Source organism: Lagenorhynchus albirostris, chromosome 1 (assembly GCF_949774975.1).
Source record: "Lagenorhynchus albirostris chromosome 1, mLagAlb1.1, whole genome shotgun sequence".
NCBI lineage: Eukaryota > Metazoa > Chordata > Mammalia > Artiodactyla > Delphinidae > Lagenorhynchus > Lagenorhynchus albirostris.
In genome coordinates, this window is record NC_083095.1 from 2,412,143 (window position 1) to 2,428,240 (window position 16,098).

Consider the following 16,098-nt stretch of genomic DNA (forward strand, 5'->3'; position numbering starts at 1 on the left):
TCCCAGGGACTCTGCCCTTCCCCCAATCCTGGGCCAGGATGGGGATGTAGAGGACAGCTGGGGTCAGCTCCGTTCACAGCTGTAGCCTTCAAGGTCAATTCCAGAAATATGAGAGTCAGTTCCCACTGGCCCTATGCGTGGAGCTGAAAGGATTGTCTGGAGGCCCCGCCTCCCCTTCCTCAGTAAAGGACAGTGGAGGGGATGGTTAGGGTCATGACCACCCTTTATAGGTGAGGAAACTGAAGGGCGAAGTGATGGGCCTTGCCCCACAGCAGACCCTCCCCAAACTCATGCTCACAGGTAAGAAGCGGGTAGGAGACGCTGGGGGGCCGGACTCATTGGGGATTTGACACAGAAACTGGGGGCACAGGGTCTGCCAGACCCCAAGAGGCTGAGAAAGCCACTGATGGCCCATCCTTGCTTCCAAAATAAATCACTCCACAGCCACTTTTGAAATCAGCTTTATAGCAAGCTATAAAAACTAAGATCATGTTATAGAAAAACACATACAAAAGCAGTACTATCAAAAATAATAATAATAACATCAAACATGCAAACTCCTACAAATGTACAAAGGCCTTTGTGCACCACTTACACGGGCCAGTTTCTGGCCACAGTACCTGGAAAGAGGGAGCACAAACCCGAGAGCTGGCTGCAAACCCCGTCACGGCGTGCCCAGCGGCGCAGGTGAGGTGGAGTTGTGCCTACGTCTGACTGCCGAGAGCCTCTGGGGTAAGCAGAGGCCGAGGAGGGTAACTGAACCCATGTTTTCCTGGGATAGGACAAGGCACCCCACAGGGCAGGGGATGGGTGGAGGCTGAGGTGGGCAAAATAATACCCCCCTCCAAAGACGCCCACGTCCACATCCCTGGAACTGCGACTACGTCAGGTTCCAAGGCAAAGAGGAGTTAAGGGGTCCGGTGGAATTAAGGTTGCTCATCAGCTGAACTTGACATCGGAAGAGGATCCTGGATTGTCTGGGGAGGTCAAAGGTCATTGTCTGGGGGTCAAAGGTCATCACTGGGGTCCTTAAGGAAGGAAGATGGAGGCAGGAGAGGGGTGCTGAGATGTGAAAAAGAGATCGACCGGCCGTTGCTGGCTTTGGAGATAGAAGGGGGCCACTAGCCAAGAAACAGGGGAGGCCGGCCTCTAAAAACTGGAAAAGGCAAGGAAATGGCCCTCCGGAGCATCCAGACAGAACCAGGCCGGCTGACACCTTGGCTTTAGCCCACTAGGCCCACGTCAGACTTCTGACCTCCACAACCGAAAGAGCGTTCTCGTCTTAAACTACTAAGCTTGTGGAAGTTTGCTGAAGTGGCAATAGGAAACGAATCCAGAGGCCGAGGAGTCAGAGGTCAAGCTTGCCCTGCCCAGACCTCAGCCTGACTTCCGGGGAGGACCTGCGGAGGCACCCCTGGGCCTGTCTCCGTGTGGGGGAAGGCGGAGGCCGAGAAAACCCAGGAGGTCCTTGCCCCTCCCGGACCCATCCTCAGGGGAAGCCCGTGGGGAAGCAGAGAAGGGTCAGGGGCTGAGCTGCAGGGGCCCTGATGCCAGCTCTGCCCCCAGCGTGCCATGGGACCCCACAGGCCCCTTTCCAGGTCCCAGATGAGAGCTCATCTTTCCCTTTTTTCCCTCCAGTCTGCCCTCCATTCCACGCCCCGGCTGAGCCCAGCTCAGCACAGCCCTGGACCAGAGGAGGCAGGAGGGGTGAGGCTCAGGCCGCCGCCCAGGAGCTGGGGAGGCGCCAAGACCCAGGCTGAGGAGGGCAATTCGGAGGCAGCCTGTGGAAGGACCCCACAGACAGGCGGTGACCCTGGAGCTCCGTCCCCTGGCCACTCCCCCTCCTGCCCCTCCTTCAGAGCGTGCAAGATCCCCTGTCATCTACAGGGAGCTTCTCATGTGTGGCCTCCTTGGGTCCCCATAGCTCCGCCCCCCTCCACGGGAGGGGTGAACAAGCCAGGGCCTGTCCAGTTCCCGTGGCCCAGGGACCTGCGCCTAGGCCAGGGCTGGTCAGAAGCAGCAGCAGAAGGCAGGACGTCCGTGAGAGGCCGTGCGGGGCTGTGAAGCCGGTGCTGGTCTGAACGGCCCCCGAACGGGGTGGCATCCGCTGCTCGCCATGAGCTCACGAGCAGGTCAGGCCGCGGAAGCAGCTAACCAACCTTTACAAGTGAAAACAGGGACTTGGAGGGCTCGCGCGCCCCCGTGTGGATGTCCAGGATGCTCCGGATGCCCCTGGATTCACTGTTGGTCAGGTTCCCCTTGATGGCCAGGATGGCACTCAGGTGGCCTTTGCTGGCAAAGAGAGTATCCTGTCAGTCCAGCCCGCTCGCCAACACCCCTGCTCACACCCCCTCCCAGCTCCCCAAACTCCGGGCGGAGCCACAGGGCACTGCAGCCAAGCCCCTGCCCACGAGCAGCACCCCCCGCACCCGCTCCTTTGCCCGCTGAGCTCCAGCGGCGCTGGCCCCCGTGTGTCTCCAGAGTGCGCCAAGCTCCTGCCCACCCGGGGCCTTTGCACTGGCTGTCCGTCCTGGAGTGCTCTTCCCCGTGCTCTTGAGCTAACCCGCTTCGTCTCACCCTTTAGCTCTCAGCTAAAATGTCACCTCCCCTGAGAGGCTTTCCCGTCTCTAAAGTCAGCACCTCCTGTCGTTCACAGCCTTGGTTAAACAATCTTTAACACTCGCAATTGAACTCCTTTGCCTGATCACCTCATCGTTGCTAACCTTAAACAGACTGTAAGTAACATGAGGGAGAACGAAGACCTTGTCCATCTTGTACTTCATTGCATCCTGGTGCCAAACACAGAGCCTAAGGAGACCAGTACCTAGTAGGAGACCACTCAGTAACTGTTGGTAGAATGGGTGGATGGGTGGATGGGTGGATGGATGGATGGATAGATCAGTGGATGAATGGATAGGTGGATAGATGGATAGGTGGATAGATGGATAGGTGGATGGGTGGAAGGGTGGATGGGTGGATGGATGGATGGATAGATCAGTGGATGAATGGATAGGTGGATAGATGGATAGGTGGATAGATGGATAGGTGGATGGGTGGAAGGGTGGATGGGTGGAAGGGTGGATGAATAGGTGGGTGGATGGGTGGATGGGTCAACGGATGGACAGATGAGTCGATGGGCGGGTCATCAGATGGATGGATAGAAGATGGGGGAGCCGGTGGGTAACTAGGTGCTTGTATGAGTGGGGAGATGGATGGGTGAGTGTGGAAGTGAGGGGATGGGTAGGTGAGTAGGTGGAGTGGGTCAGCCAGTGGCTGGACTAGGCTACGCCGGGACAGTCCAACTCATATCCCATAACTGGAACAGTCCGACAGCATTAGAGGACTCAGCCCACAGAATCAATTTCCCTGACTCACCAGATCCTCAGGCAGCCAGGGGCTAAGCCTCCACTCCGGAACAGGGGTACTAGGACCCAGGGCACAGGTCGCGCCCCTGAGGGCCCCTAGGCTGAGTGGTGGACCCTAGCTTCACTACTGACTTGCCATGGCCTCCAGCAGGTCCCTGGTCTCTCTGATCTCCGTTTCCCCTCTGAGGGGCAGTATCATAAAGGCTAAGAATCTGGGCTGTGGAGCCAGACCCCCTGGCTTTGTCATCTTAGCTCTACCACTGACTAGCTGTGTTACCCTGGACACATTCCTTAAGCTCCCCAGGTCTCATCTGTAAATGGGGATGAAGAGTGTCAGCTTCACAGGGTGGCAGTAAGGACTGAGTGAACAGCCACTGTAAAGATCTGGGCATGGTGGCCGGTACACAGCACTCAGCAAAGGGACTGCATCACGGTGGCCGGTACCTGAGCTCTACCCACCCTGGAGGGACTCATTCTGGCTCCACCAGGCCCTGACCACAGCCGGGTACATCAGGGCCATGCTACCTGCCCAGGTCCTCTGGTGCCTTGCTCTCACCTGAAGTCAGGGTACCAGGCGGCACACGTGGCCACCTCGATCTTGATGGCGCTGGGGTCTTGCAGGCGAATAATCTCTGCGAGCATGGGGAGGGCACGATGCAGCCAGGTTGCCGGGGAGCCCTGCAGGCACAGGCCTGGTTGGAGGGAGGCTGTCCCTGCCCTGGAGGCCACCCAGGGGCCCAGAGAGGCTCAGGTCCGACCTGATTGGGTTTGGAGAGGCCCAGAGGGGCTGTCCTGGCCCGTGAAGAGCTTGGAGCGGGAGGGCAGCCTATGGGAGTGGGAGCTGGGAGGGGCGGGTGGGGGCTTACGTTCTGAGTGCAGAAGCGCTGGATGAGCTCAGCGTTGGCCAGGATGTGCCCCGCCAGCTGCTGCTGCTGCTCTGCCGTCTTGAGGACCAGGCGCCGCTTGCTGAGGCGGACGATGTACTCTTTCACCAGGTGCAGGTGTACAACCTCCATGAGCTCCTGGGTGGGCGAGTGGGCAGGGTCATGTGAGCCAACACACAGGAAACTCACCACCTCCCTCGAGGCTTCGAAGCCAGGGTCCAGGGAGGGGCGGATGCCAGAGCAAAGGAGCGCGTCCGTGTGTGTGCGCGCGCGCGCGCATGTGCGCGCGCATGTCCAGACCCCCCCCTCCGGCTCCTGCCACCAGCTCAGCACCCCCTTACCTCCCGGAAACAGTCCTGCAGTTCAGAGAACTCGGGCAGCCTCTCGCCCACCACGGAGATAATTTCCTCCAGGGTCTGCGCGGGGGCCGCCCAGCGGGTCTGTGTGAACCTCTTGAACAGCGGCTGTGAAACGAGAGAAGCAGGATGTCTGGCCACGCCCTGCAGAGGAAGGGCCAGCTGCAGAAACACGCACACACAGACACACACAGACACACGGGGCCCAGGACAGGGGCCGGGGACGTTAAGGACTCCCAGGGAAGCCGGGGAACGCTCGGGCCCTGCTCACAGGCAGGGACTGGAGGCATGGTCTGCACACCCTTCTCAGAGGCCGACCAGCTGCCATCTGCCTGCCCTGAGGCCTTTTCCACTGGCCACCCTCCTTAAATAAATAAATTCCTGCATAAACAAAGCCTTGTGCTTGGCTGGGCCTGTGAGGAGCCGGCCAAGTCATCCAGGGTCACCGCCTGGTCACCCACAGCTGCTGGGCACTGAGGCCAGGGCGGGTTCCCATGGAGGGCAGGCAGGGAGTCCCTCCTCCTCGTTTCCTGGGACCCCTGCCTCATCCTCTGCTAAAGGCGCTAAAGGGTTTCTGTGGATTTCTTGGCCCACAGCAGACGTGGTGACGGCTGCCAAAGGCTCTGAGCATCACAGCTGGGAGTTAGGCACGGGGACAGGGCCTGGGCAGGAGGGTCTGGGGCGTCTAAGCGGGGGACGGGCATTGAAGCTTCCTGTCTGTACCCGAGGGCCCTGGGCGGCCCTCTGAGGCCAAGCCCCGGGGCTGAAGCGTTGGGAGTGAGGTCAAGGGCCCGCCATGGCCCCCTCACCTGGTCTCACACCACGCCTTCCACGAGCCAGCTCTTCACTTCTGCCACCCTCCCTGCCCAGCCCCCTCCCAGGCCCTCCCCGCCCTCCCCCAGCACCGGACTCAGCATGTGACACACGGCGGGAGGTTCCAGCTACCTTCAGGGCCCCAAACAGGCTCTGGAGCAGGGTATCAACGCCATGACTCTTGAGCTCATCCAGGGGGATCAGCAGGTGGCTCGGGATGTCCTGTGGTGTCTGCCACTTCTGGTCCACGAACATCCTGGAAGGACAGGGGAAGCAGGGAGATCACACCAGTCCTGCCCAGAGAGCCAGTGAGCCTGAGGCTAATCTTCCTAAACCATTCCTCTAGAACCCTCCCTGGCTCCCCACTCCCCATGGGAGCAAGTCCACGTCATCCCACCCATGCTGCCGAAGCAGGGCCCAGCCTTCCCACTCCCAGCACACACGTAACACCACATCCTCTTCTAACTGAGGGCCTCTCCACAGCACCTCACTTTGCTCATCTGCTTAATGGACGTGATCACTGTACCTACCTAACAGGGTTGTCATAAGGGTAAAAAAAAATAAAGTAAATCAGTTGGGCGAGTGCTTGACCCCCCAGCACTAGATAAACGTTCACTGCTGCCGCCGCCACAGGCCCTGGCATTTCCTTACGGACCTGCTCGTTTTAATTCAACATCTCTGCTGAAGCTGTCCCTCCCCCCCCATCCCGGGCACCTCCCAGCCGCCTCCCAGTTACCCTCTCTCTCTCTCTCTCTCTCTCTCTCACAGGCAGGCAGCCCCAGTGATGCCGGCTCCCACAAACCCCACCCAGTGCCCTCACCGGAAGGAGAGGCAGTTGTTGATGTTGGCGATGACATTGGCCCTGTAATTTCTCAGCTGTTTCCTCCTCTCCAGAAATTCATCAAAGGCATGCTGGTAGCTGGTGAAACCCGAAAGGGAACATGCGGGACCAGCACAAACACCGGGACAGGAGCAGCCTCCCTGGGTTTACATGTGGGCTCCCCGCAGCACAGGGAGGGGCCCCTAGCCCCGAAGCATCCTGTAACTGGCTTCACGTGCTCAGGCCAGTGAGGCCAGGGCCCCTGCAGAGCTCCTGAAGAGGGTGTCCACCCCGCTCTGCTGCCTCCCTCCTTCCCCCAGGCCCCCTCTAGAGCTGGAAGACTGGAGGCCTGGGCCATGCAGGGGTCCTCAGAGGAGGCGGAGGGAGCTAGCCAAGAGAACCGTGAGGGTGCAGACTGGAGCGTCCCCGGATGGGGAGGCCAGTGTCTCAGCCCCTCACGGGGCATCTTCTTTGCAGCTGGGGGCTGCTCTGCTGGGAGCTTTGCCGAGAGCAGGTGGTCAGATTACCTGAGGCTCTCAGCACCCAGGTGGGTGGTACAGGGGGATGAGGACGCCTGCTCAGAATGACAGACCCCCGAGGAGCAGGGAGGGGCACTGATCTAGCTTGGATCCCCACCTGGGGCACGAGGGCGGGGTGGGGCGCTGAGAGGGGTGGCCGCAGGGACCCTTCCTGCGCGCGCACAGGCCGTCACCCACCTGTTGAGGAACGCAGCCAGCTCCACCAGCAGCAAGTGCTTCATCTGCGCGCCCAGGTCAAGGGTGATGCTCTCGGCCTTGGCCTGGCCCTGGGAGATGATCTGCAGGGGTGAGGTGAACTGAGCAGGGGCCCACCCGGTCTAGGGCTGGGGCTGGGGCGGGTGCGGGGGTCGGTAAGACATGGAAAAGAGGGACTGTGCTCAGGGGCGAGCGTGTGTTTGCACGCAAGGATGTGCGCTCGTGCACGAGGGGCAGCCGTGCTACCTGGATGACGTCAATGGCCAGCTCACTGTGGCAGCGACCGTCCAGCCTCTGCGGAGCCACATCCTGGGTCCAGCGCTGTGACTCTAGCTCCAGGGCACGGGCCGTCAGCTCCTTCACGCTGGCCTTGGGGGAGGGGGGGCTGGTCAGGGGAGCGCGAAGCCCACGTGGATGTGCCTGTCAGGCTCCCTGCCACGTCCTGTCTGCCCCGGCCGCCCCTCCGCTTCCTTCCCGCCCCTCCTTTGCCCCGGCCCTGGCGCTGGCGCTGGACTCACCACCTGATTGGAGAGGAACGTGGCCTCCAGCAGCCGGATCTGCTTGGGGGACAGGAGGCTCCCAAGCCCGACTCCTTGCAGCTCGCCTGCCAGCTTGGGGCTGTTGATGACGTCACTGTGGGCAGAGGGGGCTGGCATGAGGAAAGCTCACGCCACCCGTCCAGCAAGAGCCCTCCTCCTCGGCCTCAGCCTCTGGCAGGCCCAGAGCTCAGCTCTCCTGGCCTCAGCCTCTGGCAGGCCCAGAGCTCAGCTGCCTGCCTCCACCGAACCCCATCCCTGCTTCCCCACCTCATGCGGTGGGCCCTGCACCTGCTCAGCCTGATCCAGGCCCCCAACCCTGGAACCGTCGTGCCTCCTTTACTCTCTCACCCCCATCTGCTTCTGCTCCGAAATACCGCCCCGAAACTGATGAGCCGCAAGCTACCCGGCTAGAGGCACCCCCCTGCCCAGCCACCGCCCTCTCGCCTGGCTCACTGCAGGACCCCCCTCCCTGGCTCCCCGCTTCTGCCCTCACCTCCAACAATCCCTCCTCCACCCAACAGGCAGTACCACCTCTCAGGTCTGATCTCCCGGCTCTAAGGGCTCCCCGCTCTCACACAGACAGGATACAGCTCCTTACCCTCTGCCTCCTTCTCACCCATCCCCCACCATACTCCAGCCCTGCTGGCCTTGGGCACCCACTAGCCCTGTGCCCTCTTCCCCCCGCCCCCCGAGCCGGGTCTGCTGCCCCCAGAGGTGGGCCAGTCCAAGCAGGAAGGGCTGTTCCCGCACCACCCTGAACTGCTCTGAGGAGGCAGATCCACCCATCCCTGTGGACCTCTGTTGGGTCCCAGAGCCCCCTGGGGACTGCCCAGCCCTGGGACTTCCTCAGGGACCTTGGTCCGCCTGGAGACTCAAGAATGGCCCTCTCTGTCCCTCCCCCAGCCTGGATGCGCTGTGCCCCTTTGCTCCCCGCACTTCTGGCCACACAGGCCTCCACGGAGCCCCCCTGGACTCCCCCCCTAGGGGCTCCATGCCCGGCTGGCCTCAGTTTCCTGCTGCAGTGACCCCAGTGGGTCCCAGGCTAAAAGCCCCTGGGGTCACTGGGACAGGAAGGCTGAGGGTGAGAAGTGTGAGTGCCTGGCACTTCCTGGTGAGTCAGGACAAGCAAGAAGGAACAGGTTCGGAGCCGCCCTGACTCTCCCGTACCCCCTGCCCTGTGCCAATTTCCCTATGCCCTGCCGACTCCTCACCCGCCACTCCCCAACCGGCCCTTCCTCCGGCCCCCGCGAGGCTGACCCACCAGTACCAACCGAGACCACTGGCCACCCAGATGTGTCCCCGAGATGCTTGGACATTGCTCACACGGGCTACACCTCCAGGCTTCCTGTGGGCTTTACACTGGGTGCCGGGGCCAGTCCCTATAGGAGCCCCTGGCCTCTCGTGCCCTGGTCATCTCCATGCTGCAGTATAAGTCTCTCCCCACCCAGCTTATGTGAACGACCAGAGGTCTGGGGAAATGAGGGGATGCCTGAGGCAGTACCCGGCTGGTAACCAGGTATCCTTCACCGGCAGAGCAAGCCTTCCAAACTGAGGGGCTCCAGGCCTCGGGGGCCAGAGCCCAGCTCTGTGCGGCCTCACTGGGTGACCCTGCACAATGGAGATCTTCCCAACAGGCCCAGCGGCCCCACCCTGCCCCTGCTCCCTGTCCTGCCTGGGAGTGCCCCCAGGGGCCTGCTGGATAAACCAAACACTGACCAGCTCCACACAGCTCCCAGAATGCTTCACAGCTCAGCCTCAGGCCCTGGAAGATGACTCCCTTTGCCGGGAACACCACCCTCCCTCTTACTGACCTGTCCTCCTCTTTCCTGCCCGGCCTGACTGCCTGACTTCTATTAGACTGTGCGCTGCCCCAGAGCAGCAAACTCCTGTGGCAGGCAGAAGTTTGCGCCATCTCTTCTGAGCTGGCTTCCTGGGCTGACCCAGGCGAGGTCAGGGCCCCCTCCTCCGGGCTCCCCTGCCACACCCCTTCCTGCTCTGGATGGGCGCTGCTTCATGCCCTCCCCAGACTGGGAACTCATGAGTGAATGATGAAGTCCCTGCCATTCTCTGTGCCTCAGTTTCCCCAACTGTGGAATGGGGCCGAGGCCCAAGAGACTAAGGACTCCAAGTGCAAAGCAGACCCAGCCCAGGCCCTGCCCCCTTGAGTCCAAGCCCATCTGTGCTTCTCCCACCTGGAACTCCCTGCACGCGGTGACAGCCCCTGCAGAGCGGCCTCCCTGCCCCTGGGGCCCCGCCCAGCACCGGGCCGCCCGGCTGCCCAGGCGCTTACTTGGGGTAGAGGTTCTGCACCCAGACCAGCAGCACGTAGGTGTCGCGGTCGCTCAGCTCGAACTGCGCCAAGTCCGCCAGCTGCGCCGCGAAGTGCTCGTGGTAGCTCTCGGCGTAGGCCGCCACCACGGCGAACTCGGCGGGGAACAGCGGCTTCAGCCGCTCCACCACGGCCTCCAGGTCCTCCTTCATGGTGCGGCCCATGTGCAGGAAGGCGCGCTCGGCCTCCGTGCGGCCCTCGGCAGCCGCGGCCGGCCGCTGGCCCAGGCGCTCCTCGGCCGCCTGCGCCACGCCGCGCCGCCACAGCTGCAGCCAGCGCCGGGGCCGCGTGGCCGCCAGTGCCGAGGGCCCGGGCCCCGCCGCCGCCGCCGCGCGGTCCTCGCGCTCCTGCTCGGCCAGCACGGCCAGCGCCTGGCGCAGCCGCTCCGGCGCCGCCTCCAGCGGCCGGCGCAGCAGGCCGAGCACCTGGTCGCGCAGCAGCACGTACAGCGCCTCCACCTTGCTCTGGCGCCGCAGCAGCTCCTCCTCGCTCATGCCGCCCGCCGCCATCGCCGCCTGCAGCTCCCGCTCCAGCGCCAGCAGCGGCCCCGCCGCCTCCAGCCGCCCGTGCTCCAGGTCGGCCTTGAGCTCCTCCACTGCGGCCAGGACCCGACGTTAGTGCGGCCCGGGGCCCCGAAACCCACCAGTCACCTCCCGTGGGCCGAGACATCAAAAGGTGAGGTGAGGCGCCGGAAGGGGCGAGTGACGTCCCAGACAGGACCGAGGACCCCTCCGCTCGCTCCCTGCCCCTGAGATCAGGGCGCGCAGGGGAAGCTGGCAAGGGAGACACCTCCGCGCCCACCTTCCCTGCCCTCTCTGTCCTGGGTGAGTGGGGCGTCCACTCCAGTGAGCCCCGATCCTGCCCAGACCCTGCCTGGCTGGGACCTGGGGCCCCTGCCTACCTGTGGGCAGCCGGCCAGCCGGCCCGGACTGGGACTCAGAGTCGCCCTCTGTCTCTGCTGAGCTGGGCTGACTCTTCTTCTTCCTCCCTTTGGTGAAGACGCTGAACATGTTGGCCAGGCCTTTCGACTTCTTCTTCTTCTTCGCAGCCTCTCCTTCATCCCTATCTGGGGCTTCATCGGCCTCCAGGGGTGGCACCAGGTCCTCGGAGGAGGCCTCCGACATGGAGGCTTCTGACTCTGCCTTCGAGGTGAAGGGCAACTTCTGGGGGCTTCGGGGCAAGTCAAGGGCCCCTGGCGCAGGCTGCTGGCCCGTAAAGCCTTGTAAGGTCATCGTCTTCAGCATCACGCCGGCTCGGGCCTGCAGGTTGGCAAGGCGAGGGAATGAAAGGCTCAGCGGTCACCAGGGGATGGGCCTGGCTCCCGGCTCCCCGGCCCAGGTACACAGACAGGTTGATGCGTTTTCACCCGTATGACCACCAGGCTCTGGCATTCTCCTGGCCCAGATGGGCACCAACAACTCAACTCTCTCCCCGGACACCAGTTCCTCAGGACCCACCGGCCCTCCGAGAACTGCCGAGGCAGGGAGGAAGCTGGGCTTGGGAGGCATATTCCAGACAGAAGGCAAATCCTTCCTTGACAGCCCACCCTCTGGGCAGGGTTGAAGGGACTGCAGTGCATGAGAACCACCCGGATTCCACGAGACCCCAGGGGAGCAGGCAGACCACGGGCCGCCGTCCCACGGCGCCGAGCGAGAACCGAGGTCCAGAAAGGTCACAGAGCACCAGCGGCTGGGCCGAGGCGGGAATCCAGCCCCAGCCCCGTCCTCCATTTTGCCGGTTCTTGTCTTGACTCGTACAGCTTTGGGGTCACAGAGGAGCGCTCTGAGCAGAAACAACGGCTGCTCCGGCTGGGACCACAAGGTAGGCAGGGCCTGACCCCTATATGACCTTGGGGCTCAAGTCTACAGAAACCACAGTGCCCCCTCAAGCTTCAGGGGGTCTTTCCCACGTCCGTAGGGACAAGGGGCCCAGTGAGGCACAGGGCTGTCTGAGGTCACACGGCAACTGGCAACTGGGACTGGAAACCCAAGCTTCCCGGCTCCACAAATGGGGTGACATCATCGTCACAAAAGCTTCCATTTTCTGGGCGCTTCCTGAGTGCCCATCCCATCACTTCCGCACTCCCTTCCAGGAGGCGTGTTATTTTCCTCATCTCACACAGCTAGCTCAGAGGGGCTTAAAATGCCCCCATGGTCAACAGCCTGGGCTTGGAACTCAGATCACCTGGCTCCGGGCACCCCTGCCTCGTGGCCCCCAACACCTCGCGAGCCGCATTCAGAGGGGCAGCACCCTCCCCAGCGCCTTGACCATTGTGAAAGCCAGGCCAGGACCGGTGGAGGGGAACATGGCTGACCCCAAAGGAGGGAGCGGGGCAGGGCTGGGCCTCCCTGGTAACGGGGGTGATGCATAACCACAGTGCCTGCCCCACCACCCGAGAGTAAACACACCAAGTCATGACTCACACAAACAGTGACTTCAGTTCGCCCCTGCAACGGCCCTGCAAGGCAGATGGGGTGAGCCAATCATCCAGAGAGAGAAATTGAGGCAGCAGGAGGCGGGGTGGGATTAGGCCTGTCAGACTTTCTACAACCCCTACTGCCTCCCCATCGGCCCAGCCTCCTCTCGCATCCGCCCGAGGACTCGTCCCAAACCCCCGGGCTTGACCAGAGCCACTCAGTGGCCAGGAAGCTGGGCTTTCTCACACTCCCACTGGTTTCAGCAGGTGCCTGGGCAGAGTCCTACCCTGCTGGATCTCCGTTGCATCCCCTGTGCCATGTGGCCTGGGAGTTCCACTCCAGAACCAAGCAGGGGGTACTCTGGGCATTTCTGCCCTGCAGAGCCCTTGCCCCAGCTTCCCTCCTAATCCATCCCATTTTCATGCCAGGCACCCACAGGAGCTGGTCTGGCCGGCTGGCTGGGGCTGCTCAGTGCCACCCTGGGCCCCCAGGACCCACCTCTGCCCCCAGCTGGGGTGAGGGTGAGGGCCATCTGACCCGCTGTGCTCCCACCGGCCTCACTTCTGTCCTCACTGCCCCCCACCTCCTCCGTCCCCACACGTGCTAGGCTCTACCCAGCCTCCAGACCTGGCTCCTGCAGGTCCCCACATGGCATCGCTGCCTCCTCGCCTCTGTGGCACAAACTCTCCTCACCCTTCAGGGTCCTGCAGCAGCCCCCTTGGCCCACGTCCCAGGCCTGGACTCTGAGGCAGCTGGTGCAATAGAAAGAGAACAACTGTGGGCTTAGCTGTACCACCCACTAGGGTGTGGACCAGACTTCACCCTTCCTTCATAGGCCTTAGTCTCCCCATCTGGGAAATGGGGATGAGGACCCCACCTCACAGTACTGCTGAAAGGATGTGAGGAAACCACTCAGACACATGCTGGCACCTAGCCAGGCCTCAGTAAGGGTCTGCGTCATGTGTCCCAGTGTCTGTCAGGCTAACCCTGGCGCCCGGATACAGCAGAAGAGGGCAGGAGAGGGATCCTTTAAGGCCAGGCTCGCGGCTGGGCACACTGAGACAGGAAGGGAAGTGCTCCGAGTCATACCCTGTGGCCACAGCCTGTGGCCCAACAGTGGCACCCCTCGGGTCCTCCCAGCTCCCCCAGCTTCTCCTCAGGCACACACACCCTCACTCTCCTTTCCGGGTCAGGGCTGAGGTCCACCCAAGCCTCCCTGGCCCCTGTGCCTAGCTCCTCCGTGCCTATAGGTCCCGCTTCCTACCGCAAAAGGAAGGGACACCCGGCGCCTTTCCCCACGGCCCCTCCCTGATGCTTTTTGCGGGACGCAGTCCTCCGCTGGGAGCATCTAAGCCGGACCCTCTGCACCCTGACGCAGCAGCTCAGCCCGGGGGCCTCAGTTTCCCTAGAAGAGGGGCTGCCAGAGACCTGGGCTCCGTCCTGCCCCATTGGTCCCCTCCGTCGCGCCGGCCGCTCCCTCGTGGGATGGGGCCGGAGACTCGGGGTCGGGGCGGCCGGGCAGCCGCGCGGAGAGGTTGGGGACGGACGCACCGCGGGCGGAGGTCACTTACTGTGTCCGGGCCGGGCCGCCGCTGTCTGGGCTGAGCCGGGCGCCGCCTGAAATAGACGCAGACTCCGCCCCCGCTGGGCCAGCTCGCCCCGCCCGCCGCCTCCGCGGAAAACCCGCGGGCGAAGGCCAAAGCACAGCGTGGCGGGGGCTGCCTGTGTCCCCGTGTCCGGTGTCGCGCGCCCCCCCAGGCGGTGCGGGGCCTGCTTAGCAGGGGAGCGGGGGACGGGGTCACGACCTCCCACCAGCCCGGACGGGATGACTGGGCTGGCCAAGCGTCGCCAGACTGTGTCGGGCGCGGGACCGGCACCCAAGGCGGACGGAGTGGGTCTGGCGCTGACCCGTTGTCCGACGACGGCTTCCGATTGGCTGGCTGGGAGGGGCCCCCGCGCTCAGGACCACTTTCGCGCGTCACAGATCCAGCACCCACCCCAGCTCAGCCCAACTGTGGGGAGTCCCCTTTCCCCCGCGGGGTGCTGGGGACAGTCCCACCTGACTCCCTCGGAGGTTGGCCGCGCGGAGAATCACTCCCTCTGGAGAGAGTGTTCCCACTCTGGGTATCACTGTGGCCGCAGAGAGCCATGGGAGGGGGCCTTCATGGAGGAGCCTCCCTAAGGGATCGGGGGTTGGTCAGCCATGGACAAAGCACCTGTGCTGGTGCCTTGCATACGCTGTCACCATCGAGTCTTGCTTAAAACGGAGAAATGGCTCACAGAAGTGAGTGACTTGGCTTCCCTGGTGGCGCAGTGGTTGAGAATCCGCCTGCCGATGCAGGGGACGCGGGTTTATGCCCCGGTCCGGGAGGATCCCACATGCCGCGGAGCGGCTGGGCCCATGGCCGCTGAGCCTGCGCGTCCGGAGCCTGTGCTCCGCGTCCGGAGCCTGTGCTCCGCGACGGGAGCGGCCACAGCAGTGAGAGGCCCGCGTTCCCCGGGGGGGGGGGGGGTGGGGGGGGAAGTGAGTGACTTGCTCGAGGGCACACAGGCAATAAATGGTGGTCGGTGGTCGGAACCCACACGCAGGCCTGTAGGACTCCCACTGAAACACTTTCCCTTCCTGGGACCGGCGCTGGGCCAGGACAGGCTCCTAAAGGCACCAGATGGGGACCCCGACAGCTCAGGCTTGAGTCTCACTCAGCCCAGCTTTGTCCGCACTCAGCGTGGCCTTGAGCAGGTCACATCCCTTTCTGGGCCTCCGTTTCCCTATCTAAGCCCTGTTTTTTCTGTCAAAGGGCCGGAGGGGTGCTGGTGAAGAGTACCCCTTCCCCGCTTCACATCTTAGGAATTCCTGCCCTCTGGAAAGGACCCTGTGGCTCAGGAATTTCCCGCCTGGGCACCAGCTTCCTTTTTGCTTCTTAATAGAGCCTCTGCTCCTCCCTCCCTTTTTTTGCCACCCCTCCCCCTCCCCACTGGTTCCCTGCTCCCCCTGGGAACTGGGCACAGATCTCTGCAGCCTGGGAGGCCTGGCCAAGTGGGCAAGGCAGCGGGGAGATGGGGGTGCCCTTTGGAACTGAGAACTTCCTCTTCCTCCTTAGGAATGGTGGCGAAGGGCCAGTTTTGGGCTTGGACATCGATCCTGTCCCTCGGGGGGAGGGGGCGTGGGAAGGGGGGGCTGCAGTAAGAAGGGCTCCACCCCTTCTCTCCCTGTAGCCGCAGGGGTGACATTTTTCAGATCTGAACCAACTGGTCACAGTGCCCCAGCAGCTGGAGGGTCATTCCAGCTGCTCCCAGTGCATAGATGGGGAGACTAAAGGCCAGAACCCCCCTCCCCCCAAGTTCATCCAGCCAGACAGGGTGACAAGGGCAAGAAGCAAGGGGTCCTGGCCCAGTGCCTCCGTGGCTGCCTGCTGTGGCCTCATTGCACAATCCCCATGCCTTCCCACCAGGCTTCTTCTTCTAACCCCACACAGATTGGGAAATTGCTGGAGAATCCAAAGTGCTCTGGGTAATGGGAGGAGGGGACAGTGTCAGGCTCAAAGACCCCACCACCCCCTCAGAGCTCCAGACCCTGGTCTTCAGGGACAGGAAGGATGCTTCACCGGGCAGATGCTGGGCAGCCACCCTCGTCCCCAGCTGCCATGACACCTGCGCCCCTCTCCATGGCCTCACTGAGCTCCAGGCTGCGGCTAGGGGGTGGGAAAAGCTGCCCACCCCTCCTGGGGCTGCACCAGGTACTTCTTTCCCTGAGTTCAGGCATGAGGGTCAAGCGTCACATATGTGAAGCCCCCAACTCAAGGGAAATCCTCTGAAAATAGGGCTGCATAGAGGGCCAAGG

General features: G+C 62.9%; 1 protein-coding gene across 5 annotated transcripts; it reads right to left on the reverse strand.

The window, feature by feature from the left end:
* Positions 1 to 445: 445 nt before the first annotated feature.
* On the reverse strand, positions 446 to 14,027 carry TNFAIP2 (TNF alpha induced protein 2). Of its 5 annotated transcripts, XM_060155211.1 has the most exons (14): positions 13,829 to 13,872; positions 12,885 to 13,009; positions 12,264 to 12,298; positions 10,742 to 11,099; positions 9,802 to 10,435; positions 7,491 to 7,605; positions 7,219 to 7,341; positions 6,955 to 7,055; positions 6,239 to 6,337; positions 5,551 to 5,674; positions 4,591 to 4,713; positions 4,232 to 4,387; positions 3,922 to 4,043; positions 446 to 2,292 (listed from the first exon to the last, which is right to left on the reverse strand). In XM_060155211.1, the coding sequence occupies exons 2-14, from the start codon at positions 12,910 to 12,912 to the stop codon at positions 2,151 to 2,153; spliced, it is 2,160 nt and encodes a 719-aa protein (XP_060011194.1). In that variant the 5' UTR covers positions 12,913 to 13,009; positions 13,829 to 13,872; the 3' UTR covers positions 446 to 2,150. The 5 variants fall into 5 exon arrangements, with proteins under 5 accessions (XP_060011194.1, XP_060011540.1, XP_060011364.1 ...); XM_060155557.1 differs by lacking the exons at positions 12,885 to 13,009; positions 13,829 to 13,872 and adding an exon at positions 13,522 to 13,595; XM_060155381.1 differs by lacking the exons at positions 12,264 to 12,298; positions 12,885 to 13,009 and having other exon boundaries at positions 13,829 to 14,027.
* Positions 14,028 to 16,098: the final 2,071 nt, after the last annotated feature.

What these genes read in the sequence shown, in the direction of transcription:
- TNFAIP2 (XM_060155211.1), bottom strand. Translation starts at nt 12,912, where the DNA reads ATGCCATGTGGGGACCTGCAGGAGCCAG. An exon ending in GGCTGGCCGGCTGCCCACAG is followed by an intron (nt 10,436 to 10,741) that starts GTAGGCAGGGGC and finishes TCCTGGCCGCAG; the next exon opens with TGGAGGAGCTCAAGGCCGAC. An exon ending in CGTTCCTCTCCAATCAGGTG is followed by an intron (nt 7,342 to 7,490) that starts GTGAGTCCAGCG and finishes CCCTCCCCCAAG; the next exon opens with GCCAGCGTGAAGGAGCTGAC.